This window comes from Astatotilapia calliptera, chromosome 18, assembly GCF_900246225.1.
Source record: "Astatotilapia calliptera chromosome 18, fAstCal1.2, whole genome shotgun sequence".
NCBI classification, from domain to species: domain Eukaryota; kingdom Metazoa; phylum Chordata; class Actinopteri; order Cichliformes; family Cichlidae; genus Astatotilapia; species Astatotilapia calliptera.
Window position 1 is genome coordinate 7,821,324 of NC_039319.1, and position 21,964 is coordinate 7,843,287.

The following is a 21,964-nucleotide window of genomic DNA, read 5'->3' on the forward strand; positions in this document are numbered from 1 at the left end:
AATATAGAAGCAGTAAGGACATAATTAGAAAGCTCTGACGTGAGTATGCAGACCAGTGAAAAACTGAGCCACGCGACTGTAATGCTGACCAAACATACAGCATGAACCTCTGTAAATGTTATCATATTTAAATATTGGAAAAATAAACTAAACACATTTGAAGTAATTAGAATTAACACTCTACTACAAAGTCCCAGCACATACTGTTCGCTAAGATGAAATAAAATCAAACCTTATTATACTGAACTTTTAAAAATTAATTTGGAGCCAAATATTAGACAGACCAAACCGTACTGTGATGCTGTACTGTCATGTTACTTAGGACAATATTAAAAACAGAAACCCTTGCTTCCTACATACCTGCTAATATTCATACATCTTTAATCATCTATAGCTACAGCCAGCTGAACTGTTAGCGATGTTTGAGTTCACTTGGAACAGCTGGTTTGCTGCACAGACACAGACAGTATGTTTCCCTGCAACCATAATGAGCCTTACAAAGAATAATTACAGCCCTGGGCGTGATTCAAACGTGGCACTTCAGAGGGAAATGAGTCAGGGACGTAACAGTGGCACCACACTGACAGTCTGTCCTCTACCCAAACACTCCCTCTCATTAAACCAAACACACTCCTCTATTCAAATTAACCTTAAGTAGCCGACATGGAACAAAACAGATAGCAATGAATATGCTCAGGCAAACTTGGCATCTACAAGTGCTTCAAAAAAGCACTGCGTGCAATTTTATATCAAATGCATTTTGAAAAGATGGTGACCTGAATGCAAGTAATAATTTGCTGTTACCTGTTACTTCAAATGTTTGCAGAGCACCATCAAAGAAATGGCAAAGAAGGCCAAGCCACTTAATTGAAGAAATGAGTTTAGGATCAAAGGCTTCCTCATTCCTATTTTTTTTGCCTTTTTTTCTTAAATATGCGAAGACTGTGACGCATTTTCCAACACTCGTCTTATTTTTTCCATCCACGATCATTCACAGCATACAGTTAAACTAGACAGCCATGCAGATAACACTTCAGACTGCAGAAGAAACAGAGTAACACTGCACCGCCTGTTTATAACACAAGGTCCCCGTTAAGTAATTGAAGTCTCAACACCAATCTGAGATAATGCTGATGGCATGATTTATTTTTCCACTAACCCCCAGCCCCATCTGATTTACTTGTTCAAGTACACTAAACTCCTCTGTAAAACTGGTAGAGTGGTGAAAGTGAGTCTAATGTTAAGGCATGCATAATAAGCAGATTATCTACTCATTTAAATAGCCAGTTGTTTGATTCCTGACTTCTACAGTCAGCATGTAGAATAACTTTAGGCAAGATACAAATGCATGAATGTGTGTGGCTGAATATTCCTTTGAGCAGTGCACTGATAAATGGATGCATAGTATATACTGTACAGTATACAGTGATTTTCTTTATTTTAGAGCTCAGTCAGGGTTTTATTCTTGATTTTTTGCAGTTACAGCATTTTTTGTGTGCATATTGCTCTAAGCAGGATTTCATCCCTCTGAGACAAAGACTCTTGCCGCTCTTCCCTTGATCAGATCGGATGCTGTGCTAAGTGCAAATATCATAACAAGTGTAGAAGAGGAACTTAGGCAGAGCGCTTACTTCACTTTCTGAGTATAAAAACACTGATAAGAGAAAGCAGTGAGGTGAAACTGTGACCAGTGTTGTCATGGTGCTCAAGTATTTTAAATGCAGGCAGAATCAGCAGGAAAGGCCACGCCTCTTCCTGCTGAGCCGTGTCAGGGACAGGTGCAGCTGCGTGTGTGTGTAGTCAGCAGGATCTGCAATCACAGAACCAGTCATAAAAAGAAAAAGAAAGGAGGGGTCTATGCTGAACTGTGTGTGTGTGTGTGTACGCCTTTATAAAGAATAGGCGGGCCCAGGCCGAGCCCTGTTAAGCCTCATATTAAACACACAGATCTTTACTTCCCATGATCTCATCCAAAAGCTTTCCAAATCTCTTTTCCCCCTCTGAGACTCGCTCATCTACCCTTCAAGCTTCCTTCCCCACCTCTCTTTGCTCATTCCTTTCTCTTATAGCCTCTTATATCGTCATTTTCTCCTTATCTTAGTCCTTCCTTCAGTTTATTTATGTAGCTCACTAACATGTACAGCATTCAGCATCGTCTGTCTTTAAACTCTTCAATGAAAAAAGGGAAAAACTTCACTCCTCGAAAAAAAAGAAACCTCAACTAAAAGGAAAACATGAAAAAGACTTCAAGAAGAGCAGAGCAGAGGAGTCTCTTAAATCCATTCTAGAATATGCCCTCACTAAGCAAGCTAAAAACACATTTTGGCCCCCTGGCATTTGAAAGCCGAGCTCTTTGAAAACAGTCTCCATTTAGGAAAGTGCAGGGATGAATGTGAAAATGCTGACCTTGACTGACTGCAGACCTTTGTGTCAGTAAAATCAAGGACACAGGTCGACTCTGACTCTGATTTTAAACATAAATACTTCTAGTTACACAATGCAGCTCCATTAAGCCATTTCCATGATGATTTTGGGGGCTTTTACTATAATACTGTGTCAAGGTTGACTGCAACAGCTGACGAGTTCCTGCCGGATTAATGTGTCGTATTCATCAGATGCAATTCAGTTTTCTAATTGTTCAACTATTAAACAGTCAAAAGTGTCACAGCTTCCATAAACGACTTGTGCATCGTTCTTATGCATGTAAGCATGTGTCCACCTACCGCAAAGGCAACAAGTCTGATAACATATGTGGCAGAATCTTATTTCCGATCATTTGATGAACAAATATATCGCTCTATGCTGAACCCCTATTCGTGGCGGTAGTTAACAAAATGCAGTGCAGTGTTGGGTATTTTCATTTGGCTCTGGCTGAAACCGTTTTGCAGAGGTTACCAAAAATAAAGACCCCGCTAAAGAGTAAGCGAACAACAGTTTGGAAAATGGCAGGTTTAGCAAGCTGAGACTACTTATTTACTGAGTCATTATTTAGAGAACTTTACAGCCACAATAAGATTATTACCAACTGTCCCTAAGCTGCAGAAAGTTGCAGGTCTTAAAGATTTAATTGAGAAAGGATGTCACTTTCTGTTAAACGACTACTTGATTAACAGACACATGTTTACGGATTAAAAAGGTTTAAGCTGCAATATTATTCTTTGTTCGTTTGCCATTCAAAAAAGAAGAAACAAACATGTTCTATTTTCAGCTCACTACACTTGGCTGCATTGCTGTCATGTTTTCTTTTTAAATTAGCTTCCTCCTCTCCCTTTCTGTCTTTGTCTCTTCCTCTTCCTTCTCTTCAACCACGTTACCAACTGCTTGTTTCCTCAACCTCTCCCCTCCCCACAATTTCTTTAATCTAACTTCATCTCCCTCCCTCCTTCACTTACTTTATTTCCCTCCATCACCCCTTCGTTCCAATCCCCCCCTCACTTGATACACCTCTCTGCATATTTTCCCACCACACTCTACAATTACTCTTAATGCCTCACAAAAAACATACATGCTGTAATGACAACCAGGACCCTGCAACACACACATGTGGAATATCAGAATGGAATGAAAACAGGAAATCATGTGGTTCGCACACACGCAAACACACACATACAGTTGCATACTTACACCAGCCGAGTTATTCACAGGCACATGCACTCTCTGCACACAGCACTCGTATACCTTGCCAGAACCTGTCACTGTGAGTCCGTGGTGAATTTATAAGGCAGGATGGATTGGAGCTGCAGTGCGGCCTAGACTGCAGGGGGAGTAGCGCACACTAATCTCTCACCAGAGGACCAATTCAACACCAGCTGCTCTCCGTTCTTTCTCCTTTCGCCTCAGACGGGGAGGAAAGAAAGGACTCAAAGTCAGACTATCCAAAAATATCACGCTAAGCCTTTGAAGGGTTCCCACCGTGGCCTTACAGCGCTGCAACATTTCATGACTTTTCCATGACTTCCCTCCAACACCGTCAGAGCTCCTCTGCACACACTAAATATGTAACTCCTTCCTGGTTTGTTAATGTTTTTCTAAAGGAGTGAACAGGCTGCTTTCTATCGCAGGTGCAGTTGAAAAATAACAAGTACTGCCGTGAAAGCACGAGTCAATTCAATTCGTTATATTATACATTTATATCAAGACCCCAAAGAACATACTACTACTACTACTACTACTATCACCACCTCTGCTGATGCTTTCCTTGTTTAAACTGTCAAGGTTTTGCAAACTGAGCATTTTTAAGATGTAAAATGTAATTGTTAATGGCACATTTATTCTATTTAAAAACTCTTCTTACTGTGAAGTCAAGAGAATTAGTGCATAACTACATATACAAGTTCACCATCCTACCTTATTACAACAAAAAGGCACCTGACAGGACCGGTCAAAGGTGAAAAAAACAGAACATTCAGTCAATAAATGAAGTCTCTCTCTGCTCAGCACTGCATATTTTTCTCACATTGCAATCTTTAATCAAAGTGTTTATCTAAAGCTATGAAAAAAGTTCGATTTTATTAAGAAAAGTGTACAAATCTAGGTATTTTAAAAAAGTCGTTTTAGCTAACAAAACACACCTTTTTATTAGCAGAAATTAATAAATAAATGAAATCACTCTGATTGGCTGCCCTTTTCAAACAGAAGCTTTGAATACAAAGGTGCGTGCTGCTTCTGTGCTCACAGTCAAAGCTGGTGATCATGAAAAAAAAAAAATTAAAAAAAAGAAAGAAACACAAATGTGTATGCCTGGAAATTTTAAAGTTAGGCCCAGTGCTAACAGTATCACATGTATTTCCATCATTATTCTCTGTAAAGCCCTCTAAAATACCAATCAAACCCTGCACTACTGTGAATATTTGATGCAGACCTGTTTAAATAAATATACATGCTGCAGGTCAGGAGGTAGAGTGGGCTGTCTGAGTATATGTGTGACAGTTAGATAGACAGTGAATATTCAGCCCTGTATAAACGTGACTTGTAGTAGTATTTGAGTGGAAAACTGCTGTATAAGAACAGTCCAAACCTACTAAACTTTGCTATGTAGTCTGGGTGTACAATCATATGTACTATTCTGATGTCAGGCTAATAAGTGAATGTATTATTTCACCTGACGTGCTAGTTTATTGTGAGAATAAGGCTTAGAAGTTTTAGCTTGTCCCAAAAAGTTGAGGTTTACTGAACAACAACAAGCGTAGGAAAACCTCCATGGATAATTAATAATATCCAAAGTCAGAGCACCACCTATCACTTCAAACACTGTGGGGAGGCTTTCCTACAATATCTGTAGTTGGATACTCAGCCGAAAAAGAAGGGAAACAAAAGCAAGAGAAAGCAAGACGAAAGCCTGGCAGAAAAATACAAAGAAATGAGAAGGGATCAGTGACTGCAGAAAAGTAGTGAGTACAGAGGAGAAAGGATAGAGCTGAGAGAAAGAGGGAGAGAAATAAAGCATGGTGTGAGCAGCACTCATGAGCACTGCTCACACCATGTAAGGCTTTATTCAGGAACAATGAAACAAGCCTTGAGAGCAATATCTCTGAGTGTCACATTCTCGCCGTCTCCATGGTTTTAGTATTTCCTGCTTGGCTGTAACTAACTGCTGTCGAGATGAAGGCAGATGCTTGCGTAGGCTGAGCTGTTTGAGAGGAATCAAGGATTAAAAGGGCATTGAGAATCGGCGTAAACACAAGCCAATCAACTTCGGCTGTTGAATGCAGAGTTGGTTCTGCTTCTGCTCGTTAAAGCTTGTGACACTTTTGCTGTTTTGTTTGGATCCTGAGGTGTGTTTTTGAAAGTGTGCGAGCACGGGTAAGCGCTGATCCTGCAAACGTACTTACTTCGGGGTATCTGGAGGTTTAAAGAGTTTTAAAGAGCTTTACCATGCTGCCTGAACGTGGAGTGGAAACCAATTAAAAAAATAAAATAAACACAAAGTCTCTAGAAAGTCTATTTCTGTCTGCGCTTCCTGCAGCTGGTAAAACTTCAGAACTTCGGAGTAGGAAGAAGGACGGCAGGAAGTTGATGGATGAGCAACTTTAGGTCCAAAACTGTTGACTGCATCAGATGTGAATCATCATGATATGACTAAACCTGTTCCGCGGTTCCCAGCGGACGTGCAGCGCACAAAAACCCTGTCTGCAAAGGGAAACAACAAGCAGTTCAGCTGACTCAACTCCACACAGTCACACACCATGTCAGCAGTGTTAATGAGGGAACTCATTAAGCTGTTATTTCACTAATATATAAACCAAATCTCTTGTTTTTATGTTGTTTGAATTATAGAAATAGCACTGTAGAACTGAAGCGATAAGCTGATTTTATAATATTCAATCAATTATTCATTTATGTAAATGAGCACAATATTAAAATTAGAATTACGTGATTATATAATTTGGTCTTTCCTAATGAATATTAATTCAGCAAAGGGTCAACTGCAAGAGCCTACAGACAGAGCCTGTTAAAGTCTGACATGAGGAACGTGGCGTTGTTGCCTGCACACATTTGCTATGCATCTGCAAGCCACTTAGCAACCCACCACCATCGCAACTCTTCTTTTTATGCTGTATCTGACATGGTTAATGTCTGTTGTCACTAGTGTCATATCCTCTGTACTGTGCGGGTCTTGCTGATCTCTCCTTGCCTCATGCTGTCCTCGTATGCATGTGGAAGGAACAGATTCATACTTTAAAATATAATTAAGAAATAAAATTCTTCTTCCTTTACTCCAGCAGTCCTGACTGAAAGGTGTGACACATCAGCAGGAAGAACACTGAGATCCTGACTGTCTATTTAGCTTAAGCTAAATGTTGTCACTGACAAATCTAAGGCTACGTTCACACTGCAGGTCTTAATGCTCAAATCCGATTTTTTTGTCTGCTTGTTCACACTACAAATAAAATGTGACAGCAAACGCGCTCTTGTGTGACCCCTCAAAGCGGCCCGCATGCGCAAAAGAAGACGTCACACATGACGCGCTCTGTTTCGACCCAGAACAAACAGTATTGTTTGACTGATGGCCTTAATATAAAGACTTGTTTCGGACTTTACGTTTCCCAATTTTGCTTTAAGTTATAAAGTTATTTTGTTATTTACAAATGGCCTAATAATGATCCTTATTGCTGTTTTAGAGAAGAGCGGTGCTTCAAAGGATAGTTGGAAATTTCTGTCAGAATCTGCCGATTATACAGTACAAATAAAATGTTCACGTTTCTCCAACGTTGTCTTCCCAACAGTTTCACTGGATGACCAGGAAGCGTTCGCGATGTCTTCTCCGGCGCTGATAATTGCAGTCTGTCAGTGACGTAAAAGACGGATTTAATGCGACATGACCATTCAAACAGCAGTCATTTTCTGAAACATCAGATATGTATCAGATTCAGTACCACATACCAAAGTGATATTTGAAAATATCGGATTTGTACTGTTCAAACTGTCATACCATGATCGGGTATGGGTCGCATAGGGTCAAAAAAGTTGGATTTGATGCGCTTTCGCCTGCAGTGTGAACGTAGCCTAATATGTGAACATCACTAATATTTTGAGCCACCTTGAAACATGTTATTAGTATTTTAGCACTCTGCAGCATATCTGTTAACAACTCTTTTCCCCTCCAGTGGGTGGGGCTTTCACTTACACTACGTCTAGTGTTTATCTAATTTATAGACACACAGTGATGACAAGAGAGGATATTAAAAAAAATGCTCTTTTTTACATTTTAATGTACATTTTGTCACCAGAAAGAAATTCAAGATGTTTCTGGCATGTCACCTGTCAGTGAGCACTTATTGTTTGGAGAACAGATAAGCAGTCAGACACCAGTCAGAGGAGAAAGATGACAAGGAATGATGATGAAGCTTGTCTCTGTGTTTTATCAAAGAAGAATAGAGAGGGAGAAATTCGATTCAGAGGGAGGAGAGAGTGGATGTGTTGGTGGATGTGTGTGTGTGTCATAGTTAGATTAGCCTTTAGGATGTGGTGTCATACAGGCTGACCTACAAGTGCGAGACAGAAAGAGCAGAACATCTGGCTGTGGCGGGCGAACGGGCGTTCCCTGAGGCTTGGAGGAGGATGAACTAATCCGATCAAAGAGAGAGATGAGATGTACAGACAAACAGTCTTATACAACTGGGCTCTATCAGCAATATGGCTGTCTTTCTACATGTCACACTGCAAGATGGTGCTAATAAAATCTTGGGAGTACAACCTCAATATTGGAACAGATCAGATTGTGTGATGGATACCTAGTGGACACAGGCTCTGTGATTTAAAAAGGAAGGAAAAACGCATGCAGATCTGCAACACAGGCTCTCATGCTGATTGGTTAGCTTGTACATGTGGGTTGTATACCGTCAGAAACAATGGTACCATAAAAATCCACCTATGTCCGTAAAGGTAAAATTCAATGTATCTCTCCAAGGCTAATTACAAAACTGCAAGGTGTAACATTTAAGGTCTCTGCATGCAGTTACAGGTGCATATTTGCACCATTTCTATTTGATTTTTGTAATATACCATTTCTGTAATATACTTACATATCTATACTATTGCTAATATATATTGTAATATATCTATATCACTAAAGCACTTCTGGATGGATGCAAACTGCATTTCGTTGCCCTGTACCTGTGCATGTGCAATGACAATAAAGTTGAATTCTATTCTATTCTGATTTCAAGGTGCAGTCCAAGGACACAGTCTGTTTTCAAGCAAAAAATGCATGAATCTGCTCAGATTTCAAGATTTGATCACTTAAGCTAAAAAAAAAAGCATTAAATACACACTGACAGAATTTATTTTGCATCTGTCAAAATGAGATGGCACAAAGGTTAGTAAGTAAGGATCTTCTTTGTTAGTACTACTAGAAAATGGTTGAAAATGTGCCAGTACAGCTCCTTGTTTGTGCTGATGCTATTCTTGTAGGAATTGGAGACGATGTGTGGCTTGTAACAATCAGCAACACTTGGTCCCGGTGTGCCTGTGCTCCATAAAACACTTTTTTAGAGCTCAGTTGCTGTTCTGAGGGGTATTCTATGAACAAAGCTCAACACAACCAGGTTTTCTTTCCCTTTGCTGGATTAAAAAACTTGAAACCCCAGTTGGAGATAATGGGTATGACGGTGGTGGTTATTAACGTCCTTTTCTAAACCGGACTTTCTGCCTCAGGCTCTGTGCGTGCTCACATAAAACGGGGCATTTCACAGGTCATATGATCCTTCTGCAAAAAAATATCCCCGAGCGCCACCAACTCCAATCAGAGACATTATCAGATCTATAAAGAAAATAAAAAACAGAAACAGAAAAACCCAACACAGTTCCAAACAACACAAGAGAATAATGCTGCAGGAAATTGTAATCTTGTGATTGAATGCACAGAGCGGTAAAGTTTATATTTTATATAGTTGCTTGTTGCTTTGAACTTCTGTTAGTTAATTACATTAAGATCCATACAAACACACATCACACTCCAGTCCAGTCGCTTTTCTTTCCAAGCTCCCTAGATTATTTTGGACAGTTAACCTGAAATTCTCACAACTCACTAGATTGGCCGGTAGACCTAAAAACCCTCGTAGGGTTTTTTTTTTTTTTTTAGGTATTTTCCACATTTTAGATGCTAAAGCAAAGAACAAGTTGATGTGCAAAGCTTGAAATACAGCAGACTTTCTTCAAGAAATGACTGATTAAACATCTGAAAACTCATCCCTAATATTATTACCACATTGGTTGGCTGCATGCCAAATATCCCTGGGCAAGAGACTACCCCATGTTTGCCTACTGGTGGTGGTCAGAGGGCCTGGTGGCGCCTCGCCTCTGTCAGTGCGCCCCAGGGCAGCTGTGGCTACAATGTAGCTTGCCATTGCCAGTGTGTGAATGTGTGTGTGAATGGGTGGATGACTGAATGTAGTGTAAAGCGCTTTGGGGTCCTTATGGACTGAGTAAAGCGCTATACAAATGCAGGCCATTTACCATTTACCATTTACAATTGATCTACTTGCAATCAACACCATTTATCAGCATAGCAAAACATTCTGAAAATCTCCGACTGGGTTAGAGTTTCCCTCTGAGTCTCACTTCACCAGCCGTCACTTTAATCTCAGCTGAAATCACATGTGAGCATCTACTGTGTTTACACTATGCGGCATGCCGTGTGTAAAGCAGCATATGGAAATGGTTACCACTTATCTGTATTATACGTAACAAGTTAATAAGTGAAAATGTTAAAACGCAAAGGGTCAATCTTACAGAAGGTAAGGTAAGGTTACAGAAAAATGTAGGAATAAGATGTTGCTTTAAGTATTACTGGCACTGACAAAAATGTTCAAGCACAGAAGATGCAGCATAAACTGCATGTAAAGAACCGCCCTTAGGCAGAGCATTGTATTATTAAAAGGAATCTTTGCCAGTTAGGGAGTAGATGGGATTTATTAAAGTTTGCTGGATGTGAGAACTGGAGATTATAGAGAGAAACCACTGCAAGACTGCCGGCTAGATTAAGGATTAATGAGGGCGTTACAGAAACATGTCTATTCCTCAGACGAGCTTACTTCCCCTCCTTATTTATATATCTCTTTCCTCATTTGCATCCTCTCTCTCGCTGCTATAAATTCTTGGTTTCTGGTTACTCTTTACTACTCTTTACTTCTCTTCTGATCTGAAAAAGGCACACCACACTGAGCTGTGATCGTGTTCAGCTGACTCATGCCTCCAGATTTTACACCCACCAGCACCGCATGCAGGTTGCTTGGTTCCTGTGTTCATGTGTGTGCCCCCTTCAGATCACTTAATTCAATAAAAGCACTACGTATGTGCTTAAGTTAGTACAGTTCTTCTCCACAATGATCCATAACAAAGTCAGTGAACATAACGCTACTGCTGCTCTGATTTGGATTTACTTGCTAACAGTTGGGTGGGTAATCTCCCCACCTGCGCTAATATACAGTATCTCCTGAAACACAGAAGCCAACACTTGATTACATAAATATGAGTACTGAGCGGACCCGTTGCTGTATTAATGCACCTTTTAAGCTTCACTTACAACAGCAATAAGGACAAATTACACATGCCAGCCCTAAGGACATTTTTGTGAAAAATACTGGCTGTTACCCTCCAGTGTGATAATTGACTTCAAGGCATTTGGGGTCAAGATTTGTTGATTCAATTCTGCAGAAAGGCTGCATGAATTACAGAGAATTATACTGAAACCACCATGAACTACTCTTACCAAGATACAGCTGAGTAAACGTCTAACGTATTTCCCGTGAAGTGCTACACATCTGTGTGGAAACAGCTTGTATAAGCCCGTGGGTGTAGCGAGCATCTCCTGGATGAGATGCTAAGAAAGCGCAAGCATGCCCAGGAAACTGTCCCAGATTAAAAGATAATAAGATCAGTCTTAAAGGCCTAGTCTTAAGATATATAAATATAAACAGAGAAATTATGAGAGAAAGAAATGCCAATCAGAGAGTGAACTGAAAAAAATGCAGTGACCAATGAAATAAAAGGTTTTTTAATGTATTATCTAAATTATCTAATCAGAGGTTTTTGAAGATGGCTGCTAAGTGGCTCCTAGAAACACTTTGGACCTGGTACCTGTGTTTAATCTCACCTACATACTAATAGTTTGTTTACTCTAGTCCGAATCAGTTTATAACTTTTTTCCAGCTTTTCCCCATCATTTGGCTTCTAAAACCCAAATAAACTCTAAGCAAACAAAAATGCGTCACTACAAACCACGTGAGAATGTTCAGTGCGCTCACTGGCCAGATGTGTCTGGGGTCAGAGCAACAAAAGTAAACAGAAATAAGGTGGAGAACTTATATTAATCTTAGAGCTATTTTAGCCCGTACAGATATATAATACCTTTCTGCACGGCTCAGCTGGCTGGAGTGTTCACGCACATCTTCAACCTTTCCCTCTCTCTGTCTGTAGTCCCAGCCTGCTTCAAAATGGCCACCATCGTCCCTGTACCCAAATCCTCCACCATCTCCTCATTGAACGACTGGCGACCTGTAGCCCTGACCCCCATCGTAAGCAAATGCTTCGAGAAGCTGGTCAGGGACTTCATCTGCTCTGCACTACCCGACTCACTGGACCCTCTACAGTTTGCATACCGCCACAACAGGTCCACTGATGATGCCATAGCCCTGACACTACACACTGCCCTGTCACACCTGGAGAAGAGAGACACGTATGTGAGGATGCTGTTTGTAGATTACAGCTCAGCATTCAATACCATCGTTCCCTCGAAGCTGGACAGGAAACTGCAGGATCTAGGACTGAGCAGCTCCCTCTGCAGCTGGATCCTTAGCTTCCTGTCTGACAGACGCCAGGTGGTCAGACTGGGCAGCATCACCTCATCCCCCATCACACTGAACACTGGTGCTCCACAGGGGTGTGTACTGAGCCCTCTCCTGTACTCACTCTACACCTACGACTGCACAGCCACTAACAGCTCCAACATCATTGTGAAGTTTGCGGACGACACTACAGTGGTGGGTCTTATCACCAACGGTGATGAGACGGCTTACAGGGAGGAGGTCAGCGCCCTGACCCACTGGTGTCAAGACAACCATCTCACCCTCAACGTCGCAAAGACAAAGGAGTTGATAGTGGACTTCCGGAGGTGCAGAGAAGTACACACCCCCATCACCATCAACGGCGCTGCTGTGGAGAGAGTGAGCAGCTTCCGGTTCCTTGGCGTACACCTGGCTGAGGATCTTACGTGGTCAGTACACACAAACAAAACAGTGAAGAAGGCGCAGCAGCGCCTCTTCTTTCTCAGGAGACTGAAAAGATTCGGCATGAGCCCCCGCATCCTCAGGACCTTCTATCACTGTGCCATTGAGAGCATCCTCACTGGATGCATCACCACCTGGTATGGCAACAGCACCGCCTACAACTGCAAAGCGCTCCAGCGAGTAGTGCGGTGCTCTGAACGGATAATTGGAGGTGAGCTTCCCTCCCTCCAAGACATCTACAGGAAGCGGTGCCTGAGGAAAGCGGGGAGGATCATCAAGGACTCCAGTCACCCCAGCCATAAACTGTTCAGACTGCTTCCATCAGGAAGGAGGTTCTGCAGCATCCGGTCCCGTACCAGCAGACTGAGAGACAGCTTCTTCCATCAGGCCATCAGACTGCTGAACACGTCATAGACACCTCAGCTTCACTACTGGAACTTCAACATTATGCACTCCACACTGTATATAAATGCCACTTGTTTTGCACATATTCAACTCTGTATATTTTATATATTTTATTATTATTATTATTATTATTATTATTTTATTTTATTTTTTTACTATTTAATTTGTAAAAATGTGTATACACACACACACACACACACACACACACACACACACACACACACACACACACACGTAGGAAAATATTTAGTATACACATCCAGAAATGCATACACTATTATATATTGTACATATATTTATTAGTTTCAGGTTGGCCATTCTTGTATTTGCTCGTTTGTGTTGTTGTGTTTGCACATCTCTGTTGCTTGTGGGGCTCGCACACAAGAATTTCACTCGCATGTGCTGTGCCAGTGTGCCTGCACATGTGATGTGACAATAAAAAGTGATTTGATTTGATCTGATTTGATTTGATTTGCATCGCAAAAAACAAAGCATACAAAGCTACAGGAAGTTTTTTTACCTTAAACTTGCGACGTACATGTGATAGCTGGTTCAGATCACATTCACATTATTAAAGAACCGCTACACCTACATCCTCCGCCACATCCTCCAAAAGGTCTCGATGCAGTTGTTTTGGTCCGCACCCGAGTTTGATTCAAAGAAACTAAACACTGCAGGTGTGAAAACACCCTGAAAAGCACCTGTTGCTGTGCTAAACACACATTCCTCATGGCTCGTGCCTCACCTCCATTCCAGGACCCGTTGTGGGGTAATACTGTTACGGTGGCGTCATGGTCATGGCTGTCCAGCGATGTGGTTCCATCAGCATCTGTAACCTCAGGCTCCTGCAGGCTGTCCTCCTCCACAATGTGTAGCTTGTCCTCGTCATCGGAGTCTGAGCTGGCCTCCAAGCCATTGTTGAAGTTTGTTACTGCAAGGAAGGAAAAAAAAAGATTTAGTGTTTTGAAATGATCTAACCACTTGATAACCACATAAACAACTCGTTCTCAACCCCAGCACTGAAAAGCCAGCACCCTGTTGCTGTAATCAGTGTTTGATTCACATGTGGTGAACAGAATAAAGGCAATTAACTTCAGTGTGATTAGCATCTGAGCTGCATGGGGAAAAAGCCTCTATGTGCCCCCTTAATGTCTCCCATTCGTACATTTCACATCATAAAAGAAACTTCTTGAATTCAACTTATGCTTCTAGTTTGTGTGTAACAAAACAAAGTTGAAATGTATGTGTTGCAAAAATACATAACAGGCCATGCTGACATTAAATCATCTACTTCATTTGTACTGCAAGCACCTGTGATCCTGTATATACATAATGCTGGGCTTACACTGCGATTTTTGGCCCATTTTGAGCCGATTTTTGAGTCGTGCGACCGTTTTGGCGATCGGCCCGATTTTGGCCTTCATCGTGCGTCGTGCATCGTGTAGTATACGTGGGGTAACGAGAATCGATTAACACCTCACGACCAGCTCCCAATCATCAATCGCTTGGTCGCAGGGGATTTCAAACCCTCGCGACCGTCGTGAGGCTGTCAGCGCAGCTTCTCACACTGCGCACGCGCAAACACAAATGTCAGCGAAAAAGACGGAGTAGCACGGCAGTGCAGCGTGTGATCTGGACACAAGCGATGGAGGCACAACTTGTAGAACTATGGCAAGCTCATCCGAGCCTTTTCCATGTGGCCTCACAAAATTATCACGACCACAACAACCGTGAAAATAGCTGGATCTAGACTGCTGCCTGATCAATGTTTTTCATTAGCAATTTAGCAAAGTTGATGGTGGTGGTGTGCGTGTCTGTGTGAGTGAAAGACAGAGAGGGAGAGCGAGCGACAGAATTTCTGTTATAACCTTCATTTTATGGACGCACAGTGTGAGCACTCAGGTCGCATCAGAGCATCGGGCCGTATAGTGTGAGACCCTGCATCGTGACCTACGAACTTCTAACCCCCGCGAGTCAATCGTGCAGTTTGAGCAGAAGCTGGTTAACGCGACTGAAAAAAAATCACACAGTGTATGCCCAGCTTAACCCTGCTATCCAGCAGGAAACGCATCACTCCCTGATATGAAACCCTGACTCTGCCTCTGAAGAATATGCTGTATTTTCTTGTCTGTTCACTCTTTTGTTTTTAGCATTTATTGAATTAGACACAAGGGAGGGAACAAGGGGGACTCGCATGCAGGAAACTGTCTGAGGCAAAATCAAACCCTGGCCCCTGCAGCCTCTCTGCCTCAGTGTATGTGGGTCACCTGCTCAACCAGGTAAGCTATAGCAGCACCTGACTTGTTTTTCCAGGAAAGCACTGACTGTAATATTTTGACCTTCAAGTTAAGCCTGTAAAATCTGTGAAACGCATTCATAAGTGAAATGACTGTGTGTGTGTGTGTGTGTGTGTGTGTGTGTGAGTGTGTGTGTGTATATGTGGACGGGTATTAACATCTTTGTGGGGACCAAAAATTGGAAGTTTACTATATTCGTGGGAACCGACCACTTATGAGGACCAAAATCCCAGTCCCCACAAGTTTGAAGGCATTTTTGAGGCTCAAAATGCGGTTTTAGTTACAATTAGGCTATGGTTAGGTTTAGGGTAAGGGTTAGGCATTCATTTTTGATGATTAGGGTTAGGGTAAGCGGCTAGGGAAAGCATTATGTCAATGAGATGTCCCCACACTGCTAACATAAAACACAATAAAATGTCAATGCCCACTGAATACAGAAAGAAATCCATTATTTTGAACATGTTTGTATTAAATGTGACAAAACAAATGTATTTTATTTGAGCCACAAATGTTGGTTTTAGTGCCTTCTCTCTGTGAACACTGCAAAAACCTTTTTAATAGACCATATTATCATATCTTAATCTTTAAATCCTGAAATCTGATCCTCAAAATCGTTGCTGCCCTAAAACCTGCATCAACAAAAATAAACCATTGACTTTATGCACGTGCAATTTTCATCTCCAAATACGAGGAGACGATATTAAAAAAGGACAAATGGCAGCCGAGGGTAAAAATAATCACTTGTTTACCAGCCTCTGAAAGCAAATCTATTTCACACTGCGCTGCAGTCACTGAGTTTGTCTGTAGGATACGACTTCTTAATGGAAGCTCGGTGTGAAAAATGGACCAACTGGACCGATCTGAATGAACTTAAGAGCGAGAAGTGTGCGGGGGGGATTTAGCACAAAGCTGTAGATGCTCGAGACACGGATGCATACAAGTAAGTGATGATGAGCAAAATATGCTGCAGTGGCTTTTTAACTGTCAGCATGAAAACACAAACGAGCGCGAGCGAGCACACGAGAGTGTGTATATAAGTGAATAAAACTGCGTGTAAGTGTGTGCGCTCCACAGGGAAGATGTACGTCTCTGCAGAGGTGCTGAAGACGCCTAATGAGGAGAAGAGCTCGGGCTGTTTGTTCACAGGTGACAGGTGCACACACACACACATAAAAAATGCACGCACGTCTTCAACCACAAGACAAGCTCTACATGTATAGTTCAGGTTGTGCCGTTACCTCATACCTCTTTGCATGCAAACACTGCACACCAGATCACACACACCTACTGAAACCCACCTACATTTAGCCTATGACACCTACTGAGCTCACACACTTTATTTAAACACACAGAGACTCCAACACCACCCCTCAAGAAGTGAGGTGGTGCTTTCTGGAGACAATTCAGTCACTGCTCCAGGCAGACGAGCAGAGCTGTGAATGCAAAGCCCTGTCTGTGTGTTTATGGTGTGAGGTCGATGCCTGTCTGGATCGATGTAAGAGGCTGGAGAGTCATAAAAAACATTTGCTGGGGCTTCAGTTTATGATGTAACACCAACCAAATGATGGAAATACGAGTACTCGAAACATTTTAAAGGTTGGTGTTAGAAATCCTTGAATGTGTTTATGTTAAAAAGCAATACAGGAATAATTTTCATATGGCATCATGTATCTGTGATGAGCAGAGCAACAACAAAAATGAATAAATATCTCATCTGTACACTGTGATGAAGCTGGTGACCTCAACTATATCTGTAATTATTTAAATCTTCGCGTTAGTCTCCCAAACACTTAGTAAAAGATTTATAGACATATCTATCTGACCAATAGTCTAAAACCCAAACACCCATGTTTGGACTCAACATGCAAGCTGGAGCTTTGTATGTATACACGGATTTGTATCTTTGTTCAAAAAAGAGAAAAACCAAATGATCCAGTGATCTGCTATGAGCAAACACTCCAACAGCAGGAAGAAAAAAAGCTCCTTTTAAACTAGGCTCAGGGAGGGCGGCCATCTGTCGCGACCGGTTATTCTGTGGGAAATGGCTTCTGGATAGTGAAAGCATCAAAGTGTGAAAGTGATCACTGTTAAAATTCATTGAAGCTGTTTATAAATAAACTGCAGTGCCCATTTCCTGTGTTCGACTTATCACTGAGTTTTTTTTAGTGTTTGGGTGGTCAGTTAAGCTGTGTGTCACTATTGTGTGGCTATAGCAGTGTTGGGTAAGTTACTTTAAAAAAGTAATTAATTACTAATTACTTAGTCAATATTGTATCTAAAATACTTATCTAATTACTGTGTCAGAAAAGTAACTTAATTGGTAAATAAGTAATTTAACTAAATACTTCTTAAAATCCCTATAAACCTTGAGTGGGCAAACAATAGAAATTAAACTCTTTAAATAATAAATACATTTTTTTAAAGACGGAGACTCTACGCAGCAACAGTATATAAAACATGGACGTTGACCAATGGTTGAGGACTTGTGACAAGACGGTGGGGTGAAAAATGAAGTAAAAGACCAAAGCAAAAGCTTCATGGATATACCTCATACTGGACATGAGGATATATTATTTGTGAGATAATGCAAGTAAAATGCTCCAAAAGGTACCAACAGCACAAATACATTTTTAATGCTGTTAAGGTGGACATTAGGAGTCTATCGGGACTGACTGGACCAGCCTCTAGTGGCCACTCAAGACACTGCAGTTATTAGCATGTCAATGCAGGTCTAGCTCTTTGGTCCTAAAAGATTTTTTTTATCGGTCGTCCAAGTTAAACAGACAAAACTGTTACCAAATTTAAAATTATTGATAAAAAAAATGTCGGTTTAGCTACTTGCTGTCTTGCTGCTCAGTCTTATAAAAATAATGCTTTCTTTCCTGACCTCAAACTCAGCAACTTTAAACACATTGTTGTCATTTAAACTAATCTTAGCATCAAAATATGATTAGTCTTATACAGTGTGACCAAAAACCTTAATGGTATTTTAGGTGAACCACTGTGGTTTGGCTAGATGCAGATTAATAATGTGTTTAAGTACCACACCGCAGGCATTCAGCGTAAACACACCACCGTAGGCAGCAAGTTCCTACATAAAAAGTCAACAAACTGTGTCTCTCTTCATTTAAACAAAAAGTCACATTATTAACCAGGCAGGCTTGTGACAGTTCCGATAATAGAAAGCACTTCTTCTTTCCTACACACCAGAGGCTGCCTGTTGCAAAATGGTTTGGAATTCTTAACAGAACTGGCTGGAGGGAAGCGCGAGCAGCTGAGCCCCTGATAAAACTGCTTAAGCATCACACACATAAATTCTTTTTTCCTGGATTTTAGTCAGCGTGTTGAATTTAACAGAATTAATCTTGGGAGCACGATAGTGAAGGTGACAAATCATGTGCATTAGCAGATGAAAATGTAGTTTCTTAAACTGCATTCCTAAATCTCACTCTGTACTTTGTTTCTGGTGTCTAGTTAGCATGCTAACTCAGTGATGAGCAATGCTAGGTCACAGTAAGGTTAAACCCCACGCAGGGCTCCTTCTGTGGCTCCATCGTGGCTATGTGTGCACCTCTGGGAGAATGTAATTCATTATTACTGCCAGAAGGGGAGCACTTGTGCTTGTTTAATGGTGACTGTTTCACAATCACCATTAAACAACAGAAATAGGAAACGGATGCAAATGAATGTAAATGAGATCCAGTGCACACTCTGTCAGATAAAGCTACACTGTCACAAGTCTGCAACACTCTCACAGTCAAGTGAGAGCGGTTTGAGGTGGGAGGGGATCAAATAAAATACAGCTGACAGAAAAGTCGAGTAGTTCTCAGTGCACATCCCTGATATGGAGAGGAGTGATCTTCTCCACGTTCATTTAATTCCATCCATCCATCCATCCATCTTCATCCGCTTTGTCCGGGGCCGGGTCACGGGGGCAGCAGCCTAAGCAAAGAGGCCCAGACCTCCCTCTCCCCAGCCACCTCCTCCAGCTTATCCGGGGGAACACCAAGGCGTTCCCAGGCCAGCCGAGAGATATAATCTCTCCAGCGTGTCCTGGGTCTGCCCCGGGGCCTCCTCCCGGTGGGACATGCCTGGAACACCTCACCCAGGAGGCGCCCAGGGGGCATCCTTGTCCGATGCCCGAACCACCTCAGCTGGCTCCTTTCGATGTGGAGCAGCAGCTGCTCTACTCTGAGCCCCTCCCGGATGGCCGAACTTCTCACCCTATCTCTAAGGGAGAGGCCAGCCACCCTTCGGAGGAAGCTCATTTCTGCCGCTTGTATCCGCGATCTCGTTCTTTCGGTCACTACCCACAGCTCATGGCCATAGGTGAGGGTAGGGACGTAGATCGACCGGTAAATTGAGAGCTTCATTTAATTGCACTGATAAAAATTTAAAAAAAAAAGAAAAACACCCTCTCTGTCAGGTACCGTCTCGAAGTGCTGCCGTAACAGACATGTCTCATTTCATGTAATTAAGGTACACTTTAATACACTTTTCCCTGGTTGCCCAAATAATTTTTGGGTATTTACCAAGACGAAATAAGAACACAACAAACTTTAAAGGAGGTACAACTCTGCACTTAGAAAGCTGAACTCAGCACCCTAAATCTGCCCCCCCCCCCCCCTTTCACCATGAGATTTAATCACAAACTCATCTGTTAAGCAGATATGAGCATGATGTGTGTGGTTAAATATGATTAGTTTAAGGATTTGTGATTTGAGACGTTTACATCCTTATGCAATGTTGAAATTCGCTGTGGTCCAACTATTGCTCTGAAGACACCTTAATGAAAACCTATAACCAAACAGCAGCTGAGCGGAGCACACCCTGAATACAAATGATCCTGAGACTCATAATTCTTGCAGACCCTGTTCCTCCTCTGCTGTATTTTACATAGTTTTGTTACAAAGTCAACAGACAGGGGGCAGCACTGAGCAGAGCAGGACAGACAAAAACATAATAGGTAAGCCAGAGAGGGTTATTGTGTAGGAGAAAGAGAGAGACACAGAGACCTGTCCACATCATCATGACAATGCGTCAAGTGAACTGTTAATCCCCCATCTGGAGCTCTGTGAAGAGGAGAGGCCGGCTAAGAGAGGAAGAGAAAAGTCTAGACAAAAGCATTCCTCCCTTCCTGCCATCCATCTCTCTGATTAAATCTGTTTCATAACAGGCTCCTTCATTACTACTCCAAACTAATGTTTTTTTCTGATTTTTTTTCTGCCGGTTTGAGTTTAAAAACTAGCACAAAAATACATGCATTTTTCCTGCTTTTTTTCTGTTCATGATTGAAATCATTTTTCTTTATGAAAGGCCACATATTTTACTTAAAATATCAACTTTATGTACCATATGATTCAGCTTAGGTTAACATCAGTGAATTAATAAATAGGTAATAAAACTGTGGAGAGCAAGTGAAAGGTTTTCATCCTTTCTCACCTTATTCAAGCACATTTTCTAAGCTTACACATTGTTGTAAGATATATATGAAACAGGTTAAGAGTCATATATTGATATTATGGCCTATATTCAATAACAGCAAGGGCTGCGTGCCACCACTGAATAAAAAGACCAGGTTTAATTTCAATAGCACTCTGCTGGCACACACAAAGATGCGGAAACAACATGTCACAGGTTGGAATTTACAATATCTTGGAATTTATGTTTGCAGTTTTAAATTATTTATCCATTTAAAGAGGTATTCTCACTGAAATTAAAAAAAAAAACATCTTTGAAATAAGAATTGAACTGGTGGTTAAAAACATCAATAAATAATAGACTTTAAGAACAAACAGCTGCTCTAAGAAATCACTACTATAAATACACAATTTCCCTCACTGTCACCTCTGCAGCTACTGCCCTCTACACAAAGCCTTCTATTTATCGTTCAGCAACTGAAAAAATAGTAAATGAAAAATTTCTCCCAACATTTGCTTTACGGAAAACCATACGCAAAGCAAAAATCATCAACAGTTCACTGAGTGATCAGCAAGGCAACTGATTTCCTCAGTTTTAGCATCAGGCAGCCAAACCCACATCAAGACACGTGACCATGGAGAGGAAATCACGTTGGCCTGACACACCACAACATAACCCGAAGTGGACCACATGGTCTGGTATCTGGGTTAAAGGTCAGCTGCTGTGCAGGGACAGAAGGGGGGAGGGAGAGCAAAAGCTAGAAATAGATTACTATCAGTCTGCATATGTGATTTATCAGTACTATGCTATTTATCAGTACTATATAAGTATGTGCATGTATGTGAGGCTGTACTAACTAAGTTAAGTTGTTTAACAAGTCCTCTAATTAAATGATCCTTCCTGAAATAACTATTGTAAGGACTTCTGATATGATAAATAGGGTCATTTCCACTGTAAATGTACAATCATGCCTGACTCATGTCTGAAGCTATTCTTCAGTTTCAGTTTCACTCAATTTATTTTCGTTTTCACTCGCTGTTTGGCTGGTATAAGTTTGATTACTAAGTTAGGATTAGAGAAAACTTACTCGAGTTCTACTGCAGGTGAAAATCC

The 21,964-nt window shown here is 41.4% G+C and overlaps 1 protein-coding gene across 2 annotated transcripts in view; it reads right to left on the reverse strand.

Annotated features, from left to right (window-relative positions):
• Positions 1 to 21,964, reverse strand: part of LOC113011241 (zinc finger E-box-binding homeobox 1-like) — a 76,930-nt gene that overhangs the window by 12,928 nt on the left and 42,038 nt on the right. For both annotated transcript variants that reach the window (XM_026150686.1, XM_026150687.1), the window contains exon 2: positions 13,879 to 14,064. In XM_026150686.1, coding sequence (XP_026006471.1) covers positions 13,879 to 14,064 — 186 coding nt within the window. The remainder of the gene's footprint in view (positions 1 to 13,878; positions 14,065 to 21,964) is intronic.